Raw genomic sequence first — 16,220 nt, 5'->3', positions numbered from 1 at the left:
ACTCCTCAAGCCCTTATGGAGGCATAATTGCCACTGAACTCACCAGGAGCTAGCAGAAAGTGAAGACCTTTAGGATTTGGCCCAGTGACAATTTTATTGCCAAACTGAGCACTTGTATTTTTTTTTCCTGAAGTAGTTTTAACAGGGTAAGTGTGAAACCCCATAAAGAGAAGTGGAGGTAATGGCCAAATATTAACTATAGCAATTTTCAGTAGAGCTCCAGGTCTTCCTTTTTGTTTCAAGACAAGTCAAATGTGATGATTATATGTGGGGTCTGGTGCCAATGTTCACTTGCCCTTAGCTGGGATCAGTCTCTGTGCCAAATGTATTTTCCTACTCATAGCAAAATGAATGCCACAGCTTAAATATTTATAAAACAGCTGTGCTTTACAAAGAAGGAAATACTTCAGCAAACAAACCTAATAAGAGCTTTCTCTAGTAGGGGTAGGGTTCTTTAAATGAAGGATGTCCTTTGCACAGGTGCAAGTTTGTTTGTTTGTTTGTTCATTTTTGTGGACTTATATTTAATTACTTCTTTTTTTTTAAATTTGTAATTGGCAGAATAAGCCTAATAATGGAAATGAAAGCACATGCATCATTATATGAGGTCAGTGACTGGTCAATTTGTTTACATGAATAATCTCATTGACTCCAGTGCAATTACTCATGAGAAGTAAAAAATAACCCCTACATCTAATCCCTACATCTTTTTTGCATTATAAAGTCCTTAGTAAATCAGCATAGACTTCAATAAAGCTTTATGGCTTTACACTAGCCCTTTAATCTCAAAAACACATTGTCCCATTACCCCTACAGGGAAGATTAGTGAATGACTAAATCAAGGTTGCCAGTGGGAAATCACTGTTCCATTTAGAAGCTGAAATGGAAAAGAGATATCCAAGTGGAGCAGTGAAATACCAAATTCCCAGTGAGACCTTAAATATAACAGTGCAAATTCAGTGCATGTCAAGAGGCAAAGGACATACTAGTCATGGGCTTGGTCTTAACGAGAACAAAGAATGGAGATGAGTGGCTGCTTAGCAACCAGGTGCCTGAAGTGAAATCCAAAGTATAAAACCAAAAGTTAGTAAACAGTATCCATTTATAACAAAAGTTACAAGGATGAGTTATCATCAATCTTCTGTTACTTAATGCATCAGCTTTCATGCTTAACTTCTGGTTGGAACAGAAGAAAGATTCGCTTGAGCCACGGTGACAACAAAATGAATCACGAGGTTGTTGGGTTTGGTGGGGTTTTTTTAGTTTGTCACTGCATGGAGCGGTTTTACAAGCTAAATGGTTAAAAGCAGTGCTGCAGCTCTTACCACTTAGTTAAAGCTTTCAGCAGCTCACCACATTTACACACTCCTTGTCTGTTGTATAGGCCAGCAGCTCTCTTCATTAGTTGAGACATGAAAAGAAGAGGAAGGGATGATGCATTTGCAAGTCCTGTTACAAAACAAACAACTTACTTTTGTCACTGATGTTCTCTGTTTAGTTTAAATTGTAATGTGTTTTGACTTATGTACATGTTTACAAAGGAAGAAGAATTGACAGTTACTGAGTGGTGTACAAGCTCAGCAGATGTTCAGATTTTTAATCTAATTTTTGTGATTTGGATGCTAAAGTAAGCGAAACTAGATTAAGTGTTTTTTTAAAGATGAGCTGAGAGATTATGCTGAAAAATCACAACACTGGCTTTAGATTACCTGGTTCCCTCTTTTGAGAGAGACCACAAAGGTGAACAAGGAATGAACAACTCTCACACACTAAATCTTGACTTCCCCACACATCTCATCAAACTGAACCTGAATCAAACCTGTTCTGTCGTTTGAAAATGTATGACGAGCTGTAGTTATTCTAAAAGAGCCTATGCCTTTCAAGAATTGCTAACAGAATATTTTGCTTCTAGGCTGTTGGTTCTGATTTGGCTTGGGAGTAAGCCAAGCATTCGTAAAGGTACAGCTAGTCAAAACTTGTCAACAAAACTGCTTTTCATGGGCAAATTGAGTTCTTGACCAAATTACATTTCTTTTTTCTGCAAAGAAAAGTTGTTATTTTTTCAAAAAAGCAAGAAGAGTACCTGGGCTTTGGCCAAAAATCCAAACACCTGCTTCCTCAAATGCTGGTGTGATCAGCCTTTTGAGAGCTCTAGTTCAGGTACCTCATGTTCTCCTCTTCCTGAACTGGGTTCCTCCTGGACTCTGTTTTCCATTATTCACTGTGGCCATGTGGTGGCCAAGATGTACCACTTTCTTGCACTACAACAGAGATTCAGTCCAATCAGGGAACTCGGCAAATAGAGAAGAAATGGACAGGAGGAGAAGGCGGCTGAACTATACCAGCCATGAGGCAGTGCAGCAGCATGTCAAAGTATTTTGGTGTTTGGTTATGTTCACCAGAAACTCAACATTTTCAATGAAAAAGTTTTGCATTTTCCCATTAGCTCTAATTGGAAAACTGTTACGTTGTCTATCAAAAATGTATTGCTTTCAGGCGTGTAGAATCCAGGTGCTTTTCAGTTTGAAGTTCCTAACTGCGCTGTGAAGTTGAGGGTTTGTGAAGTAAGCCAGGGTATGCCGATCTGCAGCAAACAGCTGTCTAGGAGTCACGACGTGCTGAGATGTTGTTTATGGCACCTGTTATTTCGAAGTTCTCTGATTAAGTCCATCTGAGTGGAGAACTAGCATCATTGATGTAAAAACAAAAGGCTGATTGGCTCATCCTTATTTCAGCTATCTGCTGCAAATTAACCAAGCTACAAACCACCTGGATGTGAATGATCTGGGCTCTAGTGTACAATCTCCCATTAGATGGGTGTCCATGGAAACCCCAGTTGCAGTCACTGTTATGGTTGGAAGCCTCAGCAGAAACCAAGGATGTCATGGGCCCTTCCAGCACACTGGTATGCTGGTCTGAGAGATTTGGTACTAGAGGTCATTCAGTTTGTTTAGTCCAAAATTATTTTACTCAAAGCAGCTTGGGTGTGATGAACTTTTCCCAAATTCAAGGTCAGTTTCTAACAGACTTCTGGTAGTTTGCCTCCAAGGTGAGAACACTAGAAGCTCAGGATCTCTTTACCTGAGTAGTCTGGAAATGTGGGAAGCTTTGGGTTCCTGACACTGAGGCAGTCTGTGTGATCTCCAGAGCCGAGATACTCTCCGAGCCCCCCTGTAGCTGTCAGTGAAATTGATGTTCTTTTCAAAACGAAACTGACAAGCACTTTTGTTTCCTTGGCCAGCTGCAGGGTGTGGGGTTTCTTGTGTGCTGGAAATTGTGAGCATTTTTGTTTGTGCTTGATTTGAACTGAAACCACATTTCAGCACCATAAAATTTATCACAACTCGGAAACAGGGTTTTTTTTGTTTTGGCCCACTAGTTTATACAATTGAAATTGTTCCCAGAACAGAGAGGAAATTCCGGACTCCAGAACTGTCCATCTAAAATCTTTCTTCAGCACTAAACTCCCATGAACAATCCTTCCTCTTTAGTTTGCATTTGCATTTACTCATATAATTGCCAATCCTGAAGTTCCATAGTGCTTTGGAATATCTCCAATTTTGTTGGAGAAGGGGGTACTAAGAATCGGCTGAGATTTTCAACCAACTATATTAATATATCAAGAGATTTTTATAATAGGGACAGGTTTCAGTGAAGCCAAATTTTGATGCTTTGAGGTCCAGTGTACTTTCTCCAAGGATGCCTGGAGAGGGCTCAGCCTTTGACACTTGAAGTGACTTCAGAGAGGCTCATTATCTACCAGGATTTGCTGCACTGAATTTCACAGGCTTTTTTAGTCATTATTAATCTTGTAAGGTCCAGAGTTACCAATTAGGATAGTGTTGGATGCTTTACAAATGTGAAATAAACCAGCCTTTTAATTCATAATCTTGAAAGCTGAATAGGACCAGGGCTCTACAGGTAGGTACTCTAAAAAGGAACTCTGCAGAAACAAGCTCTACAGGTAGGTGCTGAATACAATGTACAGAAAACTAAGAGTGACAGTAATAGGAACACAAAGCTGCATGTAGTAGCTAAGGATACAATCTGGAGGCATTGTCATTCTTTGTTATGTAAGTGAACAAGAGATGTTAATGAATCTAAAAGGCCACCTACCTAGCATTATCATTACACACTATGTAAAAGGCTTGCCCTATGACTAGCTGAATACAGCATCCAGGCAGGCAGCTTAGGGCCTTTTTTTTTTTTTTTTAACACAAAACTAAATACATTTATTCTAAAGCTATCCATGCAATGTGCTCAGGAGAATAACACAAATATCATTCACATAAGATTCTGCAGTACTGGTCACTGTCTGTTATTGATCAGACCAATGTGCTTTCCCAAAAAAGCTGGATATAGAGCTCTCAAACAAATCTATAGACTGGATTCTCAGCTGTTATAGTTCAGTTCTCTGAAGTCAGTATAGTTAGTCCAATTTGTTATTCAAATGCCTATCTATAATCATGGCACCTGCATTTTTAAAAAATAAACCAGGGAGCTTTTGCAAATAAATAGTTTCATAGTAGCTAGGGTCAGGAGGGATCTGAACAGATCATCTAGCCTGACCCCCTGCCACAGGCAGGAATGAATGCTGGGTTCACAAGACCCCAGACAGGTGATCATCCAACCTCCTCTTGAATTTGCAGGACAGGACACTATGAGGAGAGAATATGCATCATGTTTATATAGTGCCAAGTGAGTATTTGGCACTGCAGCAGTGTCCCGTCCTGCAAATATCCGCAGCCATATAACCATTTAAAATATCCTTCTGTGTGGTTAGTACTATTGATTGTGCTGCTTCTCTCATTAAACAAACAAAAATATGTAATATTTCTGAAGTGAGGTCTGTAGGCTTTGGGAAGCATTAATGAAGACAAATTAAAATCTTAGTGCCATGCCCTCTTAAATGAAAGCCAGGAAAGCCTTTTGATTTTACATAGTAATACCTTTGATGCTGGCACACTGTAAGCACTTCACTGTGAGCCAGGTCCTTATCTATTGTAAATCAGTGTAGCTTTGTTCATGCCAAGTCAGTTTGGCTATTCAGTCGACACCAGCTGAAGACATGCCCCTGTATATTTTAATTTATAACATGCAGTTCTTTAAGAAGTCTGGTTAACGTTTGAAGAAAAATATTGCACAAGATGACGCTATGGCTTGAATGCTTCTGGTTCCAAATAACAGAATGTACTCAGACTAGTATCTTCCTTTTGGCTAGGAACAGAAATTGTACACCAACCACTGTGACCAGAAACCAATTCAAATCTGTAACACAACAGACATTCAGTGCACACTCAAAATGGCCAAAACCAGTTTAAAATAAACCTGGATGAGGGTAGTATCGGACTTCACTAATTTAGGTTATATTAGTGCATTGAAACTCCTTCCCAGATCTCTTCCAGATTCAAGTTAACTTACAGTACCGCAGCATCCCAGGATTCTTTGCACTCCCCCACCCCCCAGGGTAGGCAGGCTAGCCTTAGCCCACCTAGTTTGCTCTAGCAGAGCAGAAAGGTGTGCTCTAGCAGTCCCCGGCTTCTGGCCTGAGCCACTGAAGTTATATGGCTGCATTTCCAAAATCAAAAGTGATGATCTGTTCACTTGCTTATCAATTCAATCTACCTAATTTACACTAATCTGTGAAAATTAAATGGATTCAACCTTGAACATTTTAACTATCTGCACTTAGCCGTTGTCATTTTTTTTTTGTTTGTTCTTCCCCTTATTTGAAATGTTTTTTTGGTTTGAGCCCTTGTGATGGGGTATTGTATGCTTGTCGTACTATCTACGTGAATCTAGCCAATGCTTTTTGGCCCTTGCCCATTGCAACAATGTAAATATCTGAATACTTTTGAATTTAACTGACCAGCCAGAGGGGAAAAAAGTACTCAGGACAGAGTGGATGTTTATCTGGCAGTGATGTGTGAAGCCTTTTTTGATGCTGCGTAAGTAATAAATTAAGGTTGCAAAGGGTTGCATTATGGTAAGCTGAAGGACAAAACTGTGGGTTATGTATTTAGTCCCATTTCCTTTTCTTCATTATTTGTAATTTATGCCCTGTTTTCAGTAACATTGGAATAAAGAAAGGAAGACAAAAATTAAAATGCTTTCCTCACTGTATGTTTTGGTACTGAGGTGGAAGAAAAAGAAGGTGATTGGAGCTAAAAAACTTAACTTTATGGCCTTCGGTGCATGAAGAAGTGACAGACTTGACATCTTGAGCATGTAGCAGCCCATACTGGCCTCACTTTGTAGGTAGGGCCAGAGTCAGCCTCCATTGCTCAGTAAGTGGGTGAGGCTGCCTAGGTAGAAGATGGTAGAAAATGTGACTCTCAAGACATCAGAGCAGAATTTCCAAAAAGGGAGTTGCCACTTACTCCTCTGTACTCCCCAGGATGATGTTGTTGATGGAGAAGAGGGGGTGAAGGACAGCATGAAGGAGAATAAAGTCAGCTAAGCTCGTAGAGGACCTAGACGAAATGAAGTCTTGAAGGAAAGACCAAGAAACCTAAACTTGATATAGGGGAAACATGGCACCAGTGAAGATGTTCAAAGTGGCTTGGATCACTCAATTCAGTGAGGAAGAGACAGGATCTTAATAGGTAATTGAAAGGGACTGTACTGGGTAATGTCTGTGCCTTAGAAGCCAGAGAGCAGGATGTTACAGCAATAAAGCAGGAGACAAAATATTTTGCTGTCTGGACAGAGTGACATTGCTGTTAAATTGCATGAAACCAGAATTAAGAGGAAGCCAAATTAATTGAACTCCTCACCCCTTCTGTGTGCATCTCAACCCAAAGAAGTGATGAGCAGTTGGCTGTTTGCTACTTTAGGACAAGGTCCAACCCTGGCACAGCTACATGCTGTTCACTTTGCAATCTCCTCACACCTAAGTTCAAATTTTCCAGCCTCTTTGTCTCTCTGTGGTTTGAGGGACAAGGAGAATCAGGAACTCTGCAAACACTGTAAAGCTATTGTTTTTAATGAAGCTGTCAGAGCCTTTGGAACTCGAACAGGAGGACTGCGGTATATAATACCCAAGAAAAGGTTAATCAGAATTGGCTCTTGCAGTTATCTGTGTCAAGGCCCCGGGGTGCAGTATGTGCAGTCAGTGAGTTTGTGTGGATGATATCATAGTTTTAATGAGGGATATTTATTTTTGCCTAATTTCAAAGCCACAGGAACATCCTGGGTTCTAAATCTAGGGTTCTTGTTCCAGGAGAGCCAGAGTTGCCAGCTCTCATGATTTTATCACAAATTTCACAGTGTTTTGATTAAAACTCCCACTTTGTACTCAGAAGAATCTCAGCTTTTATTTTAAAATACATTTTAAAAAATTAAACTTCTAGCCTTCCAGATTAGAAAGAAACATAAAAGGAAAGCCAAATGAATGACTTCAAACATGCTCTGGATTTTTCATAAATCTGTGACGGGCGGGCTGGCTGGCAGTAACCTAGCCCAGGGGTTTTGAAAGGACAAAAGGTGATTGGAGGACTTGGGATTCCCTTTCCTCACCAATCTGGTAATGATTTGGCCCAGGGGTTTTGAAGGGGTAAAAGATGATTGGAGGACTTGGGATTCCCTTTCCGTACCAGTCAGGCCCCAGAGACTCACGTGCCGCCCCCCCCCGATGTCCCGATTGGCCCCTTGGGTCCCCTGGAGGGGGATAAAAGGGGCAGTATGGGCTGACTCAGGGGAGAGACCAGTTAGGGACAACAAGGAGCTTCATAGAGCTGAGCCAGCAGGGCAGGAGCAGTGCCCTGAAAGAGCAGGACCTGCAGGCAGCAGTGGGACCCTCAGCAGTGCGGTGTGTGGCTGGCAGGAGATGCTCCCCACTGGGCTCCAGGATCCCCCAGGAGAGGCTGCAGCCAGCAAGAGAGGCTCCCCCTGCTCCAGGAAGGATCTGAGCAGCAACCTGAGGGGTTCCCAGCTCTGCTTCCAGCTCCTTCCATCAGAGGCCAGGCAGCTCAATGTGAGGCTGGGGCTCCAGGAAGGTCAAGACCCCTAGCAAGCTGGAGTAGTGCCACCAGTGGTGGCTGTGTTCCTGCCAACCACATGGGAGTTCTGCTTTCAAGTCCCAGCTGAGGTCTTCTTGCAGTCTTCTTGCAGTGGAAAGGGGTCATTGTGTCGCCCCCCGCCTTTCTCCCCCTCCAGGTACCAAGGCCCTATATTTCCTTGTCATTTGACATTTTGCATTTTGTGCCTTTTTACATTTCACCAGCCCATATTGTTTGTTCTGCTGTTAGTGTTTTATATTTTGTTAACCCTGTTTTTTGTCAATGATTGTAAATGTCTAACCTTTGTTGGATCCTGCCCCCTTGGGGCATTGTAGTGTCCACTATACCCTCCGATTTATGCCTGTTATGTTCCCAGTATTAAAAGGTATATGGTTAAGTCCCCATTGGTGGTCTGGCTCTGCTCTATAGGGGGAGGAGAGCCCCTACACTTCCCACAGCGCTTGTGCACCTGCTTTGATCCCTTCTATTGGAGAGGGAGTGCATCTTGGAGTACCGCCCGGGTTACAAATCATAGAGAAGTAGAGCTTGAAGGGACCTCCAGAGGTCATCTAGTCCAACCCTGCCTTTGGCAGGGTCAGCCATACCCAAACCAGCCTATACAAATCTATGGTCTAACCTATTGGCAATCTTTATTTCAGCAAGTCTCATTATTTTATTATTTTTTCAAGCCCCTCTCATGATATTTGAATGTTTGGACTTGGTGATGATGCTTCCGAGTTCTTGCTGTCACCACCAAAAGTATCACTGGCTGATTTAGGAACAAAGTTTCCCTCCCCTCCATGATTTTGGCCCTATCTCAGAACTATCGAGATTTCAGTGGTCTTTAGATCTATCCAGAGTTTACTGGTGTGTTTTGTTATGGGTTTGACTCTCTAGAGAAATTAGGAATCCTGACTCTGTGACTGTGTTCTTTCCTCTGGAGAGATAAATGTGCAGGACTTGATTCCTATTTCACACCAGCTGAGCATCCCATTAGCTCCATTAAAGTCAGTGGTATCACAGCTGCATTACATCAGTATAAGTAAGATCAAAATCAGGCAGACAGTGCATGGGGACTTTTTAGTACACGCTTTTAGAAGCTTTGTTTGCAACAGAAAGAACTATGTTAAACAATGGCAAATTGTAACAATAGAGGGGAAGTAGAATGTTTAATTTTAAAGCTATGCTGGCTTGACTGCAACATAATGCTAATTTGAGACTTTATATTTTTACTATTTGAATTATTTTCACCAAAAGTCTGTAGTTACTTTGCCTCCTTATAGCTTTTTGGTTGGATTGGGTTCCCTCAGATAAAGGCAAATAAGAAGTAACGATAGACTATTAAATATCTATAGCATAAGGATTCTCTGATGGACCAGGTTCTTCACTCTAGCTGGTAACAGATTAGTACTTAGGTGACCTGAAATTTTTAAAACATGATACCGAATTCTCACTGATCGCTCCCATTATGCTGTCATATGTAGCTCTGCAAAGTGGATACTAAGCAGTAATAAGATTGGAAGGGTATCATTTATACACTATTTGAAAATTATATTACACAAGCATATCATTCAAGCCACAAAATACAAGGTGATTAAAAAAATTGGAGTGGGTTCACTACTGTATGTATGTAATAATTTGCGATATCTTTTTCACCCTCTTATTTGCATATAAAACAAGAAAATTCACATGTGCAAAACATGCACCGCCAAATTCAAATGGGCGTGAATTCTACCATTTGGTGCGTGCACTTTTCAAGTTTATGTGAGTCTTAATGCGTACATTTACTCATACAAAAAACAGGAGGTTGCAATACAGCGTTCTTTTAAAACTGTGGGTCTTTCTGCCTGGGCAATAAAATGCCTTCAGTGGAAATGACAGTGTATCTGAGACTGAGATAATAAGATTAAATCAATCCCTCTCAATCTGTTGCCAAACTAGCAAGGCAGTTGTTTTGTGGTTAAAATAAATACTGTGTTTTATAGCTAAGTCTTCTTTCCCTTGCAGACATAGTCATGTCTGAGATTTAATTAACTTCATGTGGCACTGTAGAAATGGATGGCAAATCAATAATGAATGCCATTACAGTCACTTTGTGCTGCTGTAATTCTCTGTGTTTCATTGCACTAATTAGGTCTGATTTCTGTGAGAGCCACTTCAATAGCAAGGAGGTGAATTATTGTTGAGCTCATAACTGTCACTAGGGATATGAGGTAATCTCAGTAGAGACTCTAATCTCAGGTGCCAGTGGTTTAAGGGAAAGGGAGGGGGAGGAGGAGGGTGTCACATACTTTACTGGTGTGATGATATTGTGTTTCACAGGTGCAGTGATTGAAAGTATTAAGCTTCTGCTAATGTAGCTAGAGAAATCCACAACTAGGTTGCTTTTGGGCTTGATCTTTAACCATTTCATCTCTCTTTTCTATCAGTGAGTAATGGGAGTGAGCAAGAGCTTTTACTTCGGTGAACATCCTTGGGTCTTTGCTATTAGTCAGGAAATAAATGCTTTCTGAAAGCAACACTTTGGGATCTCTTGGGTTAATTCATTAATTTAGCCTAAGAGAAGCAGCTACTTAAATAGAAGGGTTCGGAAGTGAGGTGCTGAGAATTTTTACAGTACAACAAGCTAGAGTACTGTTAACTGGAGAGATGAGGTAAGGCAATAACACCGATGGGATTTACTACTGGGAAACCCAGAAGAAGTTCCTGTGTATTTATAATGACTGTTCAGATGGCTGCCTTATTCTGTTTTACATTTTTGTAAAGGGTGGAGTAGAGGCTACCCTGCATCATTTGTATGAAGTGTCTGTCCATTTATAAGGCGTCCTAATAAGTGGGGACAATGTACAGTGGAAACTGGGCAGAACAGAACCCCAAGAGTTACAAAATGCAACCACAAATTTTGAGAAAAGTATGTGACCTCTTTCCTATGTGTTCATTTGAACAACTGCACCCAGTCATCAGTGTTTCCCGTATAAATAGTTGCTAGTATAAACAACTGTTCCTGGTTACCACAGACCATCTCCTGCTTGACATGGAAAATATCCTTCCTATGTCAAACTGGCCAGGAGAATAATCTCCATTTTCATTCCATTTGAAATGATGTAGCATGAATGGTGAAAGGGAGGTACTGTAAATTAGAGATAAGTAGATGTAAAAGCAGGCTAACTTTTCTTAGCATGCTTTCCCCCCCTCCCCCCCCCCCCCGACTGTTTGTCCTCTTTAGACTGCAGAGCTTGTCAACCTGCAAACTCTAATGCCTATAACAGTAGCTGCTATGCCTCACCTAGTGCCCTTGACAGATCTGCATTAATCCTTTGGAGAGAGCACTGACACGGTACAATAGGCAGCCTGAACTACAGGCAAGTAACACTGTATGACTTCGAGCATATGATGCCTTTCATCTGCTGTTCAGTATCCTGATAATGACTAAATGACATGATAGCTCTTGATCTTTAGTACTTTTTTCTTTTAAAAACTAGAACTTCAAGTATCAAAGCCAATAAAACAGGGTTGCCAATGGTCCATACATTTATAGACACTCCATTTAAAAAAAAAACCAAAAAACTAGAAAAACTAATCCATAAAATCCATTAAAAAAAATACCACAAAAAAACCCTAAGCAACCAAAGCTTGACTGAAGCTCCATCAGAAAGAAGATCAAGGCACTATTGAAGGAGAGTTGCAGTGTGGCAATGCCATCTGGTATCTAACTAGGATTGCAAAACCCTGCACAGTGCTCTTGTCAGAGCTTTGTGGCTCATGGGAGTGTCTCTAGTTTCCTTCCTACCTCCCACCTCAGCCAGGTGTAACTGCTGTAGCCCTGCTGGTAACACTGCTCACCTTGCAGACAGGCAGGCAAGAGTCCTTAGGGGTTTGTGCCAGGACAGGGGAGCAGGCCTGGCAGGGGTAACATGTGCAGTCAAGGAGTGGCAGGTGTTGGAGAAAGGTGCTTTTTGGGGTTGGGCAGTATGGTATAAAATGATTGTTGCAATCAGGTCTGGTTGCCAACCCAAGAATTTTTTTGACTGACATTTTGCTATAGTTGGTGTCAAAACCTTAAATTTGAATCCAGCCTTAGTCCAGGGTCTGAAGAAGGGTTACATTTACATTATGTAAAATGTATGTCAGTAAAATAAATGTAAAAAGCTTGCAGATTGCCAAATCAAGAATTTTTTTTTTACTGACAATGCCACAATAAACGCTTTCTCTGCACCATATTGTAAACTGATACATTAAAATATTCCTAATTTACGTCACTGAATTCAGCTGTTTTGCAACACCATTTAAAGGCTGTTGTTAAAATGGCTTTATGGGCTGCTCATGGCCTGTTCATAGGTGACTGGCACTTTAATTTTACAGCAGCATATATTCTCCTTTATATTCTGGATGTACGTGCATTAGTGCTTGTAATGTCTTTGTTTTTGTATCTGAAATAAGACAGCAATAGAGGTCTCCAGTCAAGTCAACTGGAGTGACTGGTTTTCTATTAACAGACTTCAAGCTTAATTCATAAACTGTTATTTTGATTCTGGAGCTAACTTTGTAGTTCACTGCAGAAGAATCATTACATGCCAGTCCTATCCATGGAATAATCCATTCAAAATATTCTAAAAGCATCAGAGGATTACATGGATAGACAAAGTCATCGATGCACCAACCCTGTCCCCCCAAAAACCCCACCATGCTGTCAAATTTATTACAACTGTCTTGTTCCTTGCATTGCAGCTGCAGAAACTGAAGCGATCGCTTTCTTTCAAGACCAAAAGTTTACGAAGCAAGAGTGCAGACAATTTCTTTCAGAGGACTAACAGTGATGTGAAGTTGCAAGTGGATTTGCCGCCTGAGGTGAGCACCAGCACTGGCCAGCTCCCCAGCTCAGAGAACCAGACCTCCAGCCCTACCAAAGTCAAACAGCAGGCAGAAAACAACAAGGCTCACGTTTTTCAGGAGCACATCTTCAAAAAACCCACATTTTGTGATGTATGCAACCACATGATTGTTGGTAAGTGCTGCTTGAGTTGTGTGTGTGTGTGTTCATTAGAACATGCTGCATACCCTTTCAGGGTCTGTGACTGCAAAACTGTTCTTGAGGACCCTCAAGGACTGACCCAATCAGACAGTCTGTTGAAATGGTAACAGTTTTCTAGTTCTCATGCAACTTTATGGTGTGTGCATGAAAAAGGTAACAGTTTAGCCCACAGATGAATCCCCAGGACACAAGTAGGTGTCACAGGTTGACATAAGGGTATTACCAATCAGAAGCTAGGTTTTTAGCCATAGCACCAACTACTGCTGTTGATCATATAAAGTCCTGTTGATTGTACTGTGAGTAAAATTAGCTGCTCCATGGTTTTTCACTGCTCTTTAATGTGCTGCTACTCTGGTTGCAACCTACTCCTGACTGTAGCGTAAAATTAAACTGTGACCTGACTGCTTCCCAAAGGCTGCCTATACAACACCAACTCATTCGGGGTTGCACCCTATATAAAAGGGACAGGACAGAGAGGAAAGGCAGGGGGGTCGCGCTCTGTATCAAAGAGCAACTTGCATCATCAAGGATTGGCTTTGGAGTAGAGGAGGGTCAGGCGGAGACGCTGTGGGTCAACCTAGAAGGGGGGGCATGGCAAAAGGGACCTTATGGTGGGTGTCTACTACAGATCACCCAACCAGGGGGAAGAGCTGGACTGGGATTTCTCTGGTCAGCTTATGGAGGCGGTTAGGTCAAGGGATATCATTGTCATGGGTGACCTAAACTACCCAGACATTTGCTGGGAGAAGCAGACAGCCAGGTCTGACCATTTGCGTAGGTTCCTGGCTGTATTACAAGACCTTCACCTTAACCGGGAGGTGCACAGCCCCACTAGGGGTAATGCCTTGCTGGACCTGGTCCTGGCCACTGCGGATGACCTGGTGAGGAGACTGTCCTTGACCACCTGGGCAGTAGCAATCATCACCTGCTGGAATTCGCTATCCAGCGCAGGGTGTCAAGGGCTTATAGCAAAACTAAACCTCTTGACTTCAGAAGCATCAACTTCAATGACCTTCGGAGATTAGTGAGGGAGGCACTGAGGGCCCAGAAAGTAGAGGAGATGGGAGTCCATGAGGGATGGTCGTACCTTAAGGGGGTGATCCTCCAGGCCCAAAGGATAACAGTCCCTGAGAGAAGCAAGGGGAGTAAGAGTGCTCAGAAACCCCCTTGGCTCATCAAGGGCATTCAGCAATGCCTGAGGACTAAAAGGGTGGCATACAACCAGTGGAAGGAAGGGGATATCACCAAGGAGGAGTACGCCTCCTTCAGCCTGTGAGTGTAGGAGGGCTATTAGGAAGGCCAAGGCAGAGATGGAACTCAGGCTAGCGTCCAGGATTAAGGACAACAAAAAGTCCTTTTTCAAGTACATTGGGGAAAAAGAAGAGGGCAAGAGGCAATGTAGGGCCCCTGCAAGAGGCAAATGGTAAGCTTGTGGCTACGCCAGATGACAGAGACGATATTTTTAACAGTTTCTTTGCCTCTGTTTTCTTGAACATGGACCGGGACATCCCACCTACCAGTGGTTGGGACAATTGCGGGGATAGTTCTGACAACCTTGGGTCAGCACAGATGTAGTTAGGGATCTTCTGGAAGGGCTAGACATTTTTAAATCTGCAGGTCCAGATGCCCTCCACCCAAGTGTGTTAAGGGAGCTGGCAGGGGTTATCATGGAGCCCTTGGCCTGGCTGTATGAGCATTTGTGGTCTTCTGGCCAGGTGCCAGGGGATTGGAAACTAGCTAACATGGTCCCCACTTTTAATAAAAAGGAGGAAGAGGGACCCAAGTAACGATAGGCCTATAAGCCTCACCTCGGTCTTTGGGAAGATCTTGGAGAGAATCATTAAGGAGCACATCTGTGGGGGGCCAGCAGGGGAGATCGTGCTCAGAGGCAATCAGCATGGGTTCATCAAAGGCAGGTCCTGCCTGACCAACCTGATTGCCTTTTATGACTAGGTGACTAAATCCTTGGATGATGGTGTTGCCATGGACATAGTCTTTCTAGACTTTAAGAAAGCCTTTGACACTGTCTGTCACCCCATTCTCATCAATAAATTAAGCGACTGTGGCATTGATGCCTACGCAGTACAATGGGTAAAAAAAATGGCTAATGGGGTGCACCCAGAGTAGTGGTGCACGGGTCTTACTCAACCTGGTGAGATGTGAGCAGTGGGGTACCCCAGGGCTCGGTCCTCAGGTCGGCACTCTTTAACATCTTCATCAGTGACGTGGACGAGAGGGTGGAAAGCACGCTGTCCAAGTTTGCTGATGACACTAAGATCTGGGGCGAGGTGGACCCACCTGAAGGGAGAGAGAGGCTGCAACTAGATTTAGATGGACTACAAAAGTGGGCAGATGAGAATAGGATGGGGTTCAACGTAGATAAATGCAGGGTGCTGCACCCTGGGAGTTCACAGCATACATACAGGCTTGGGAATCCACAGCATACATGCAGGCTGGGGAGTTCCCCTCTTGAAAGCTCATAGAGGAAAGGGAGCTTGGAGTCCTCATTGACTCCAAGATGAACATGAGCCACCAATGCCAGACCGCAGCCAGCAAGGCCAGCCATACCTTGTCATGCATCCAAAAATGCATCTCAAGGCAGTCCAGAGGTGATACTCCCCCTCTATGCGACATTGGTAAGGCTCAATTGGAGTACTGCATCCAGTACTGGGCACCGCACTTTAAAAAGGATGTGGCCAGCCTGGAGAGGGTTCAGAGAAGGGCCACTTGCTTGGTGAGAGAGCAGCAGGACAGGCCCTACAAGGAGAGACTGAGGGACCTGAACCTGTTCAGCCTCGGCAAGAGGAGGCTGAGGGGGGACCTGGTGGCTGCCTACAAACTCATCAGGAGAGATCAACTGCAAATAGGTAGAGCCCTTGTCTCCCCAGCACCACCTGGGGTGACAAGGAACAATGGTAATAAGCTGATGGAGAATAGGTTTAGGTTAGAGATCAGGAGGCAATATTTTACAGTTAGGGTGGCCAAAATCTGGAACCAACTTCCTAGGGAAGTGGTCCTCACCCCTACCTTGCATAAATTCAAGAAGAGGTTAGGTGATCACCTGTCTGGGGTCTTGTGAACCCAGCATTCATTCCTGCCTGTGGCAGGGGGTCAGGCTAGATGATCTCTTCAGGTCCCTCCTGACCCTAGCTACTATGAAACTACAATTAACTTTATAGGTCAGAGCT

General features: G+C 42.9%; 1 protein-coding gene across 1 annotated transcript in view; it reads left to right on the top strand.

The window, feature by feature from the left end:
• The window catches only part of STAC (SH3 and cysteine rich domain), a 107,534-nt gene that overhangs the window by 18,203 nt on the left and 73,111 nt on the right, over positions 1-16,220 (top strand). Inside the window, exon 2 of the mRNA XM_090050285.1 lies at positions 12,729-13,005. Within this exon, the coding sequence (XP_089906411.1) occupies positions 12,729-13,005 (277 nt within the window). The remainder of the gene's footprint in view (positions 1-12,728; positions 13,006-16,220) is intronic.

This window comes from Crocodylus siamensis, chromosome 5 (assembly GCF_052110815.1).
Source record: "Crocodylus siamensis isolate JL-2025a chromosome 5, ASM5211081v1, whole genome shotgun sequence".
NCBI classification, from domain to species: domain Eukaryota; kingdom Metazoa; phylum Chordata; order Crocodylia; family Crocodylidae; genus Crocodylus; species Crocodylus siamensis.
The sequence above is the reverse complement of the archived record's forward strand: the minus strand, read 5'-3'. Positions and strand labels throughout refer to the sequence as shown.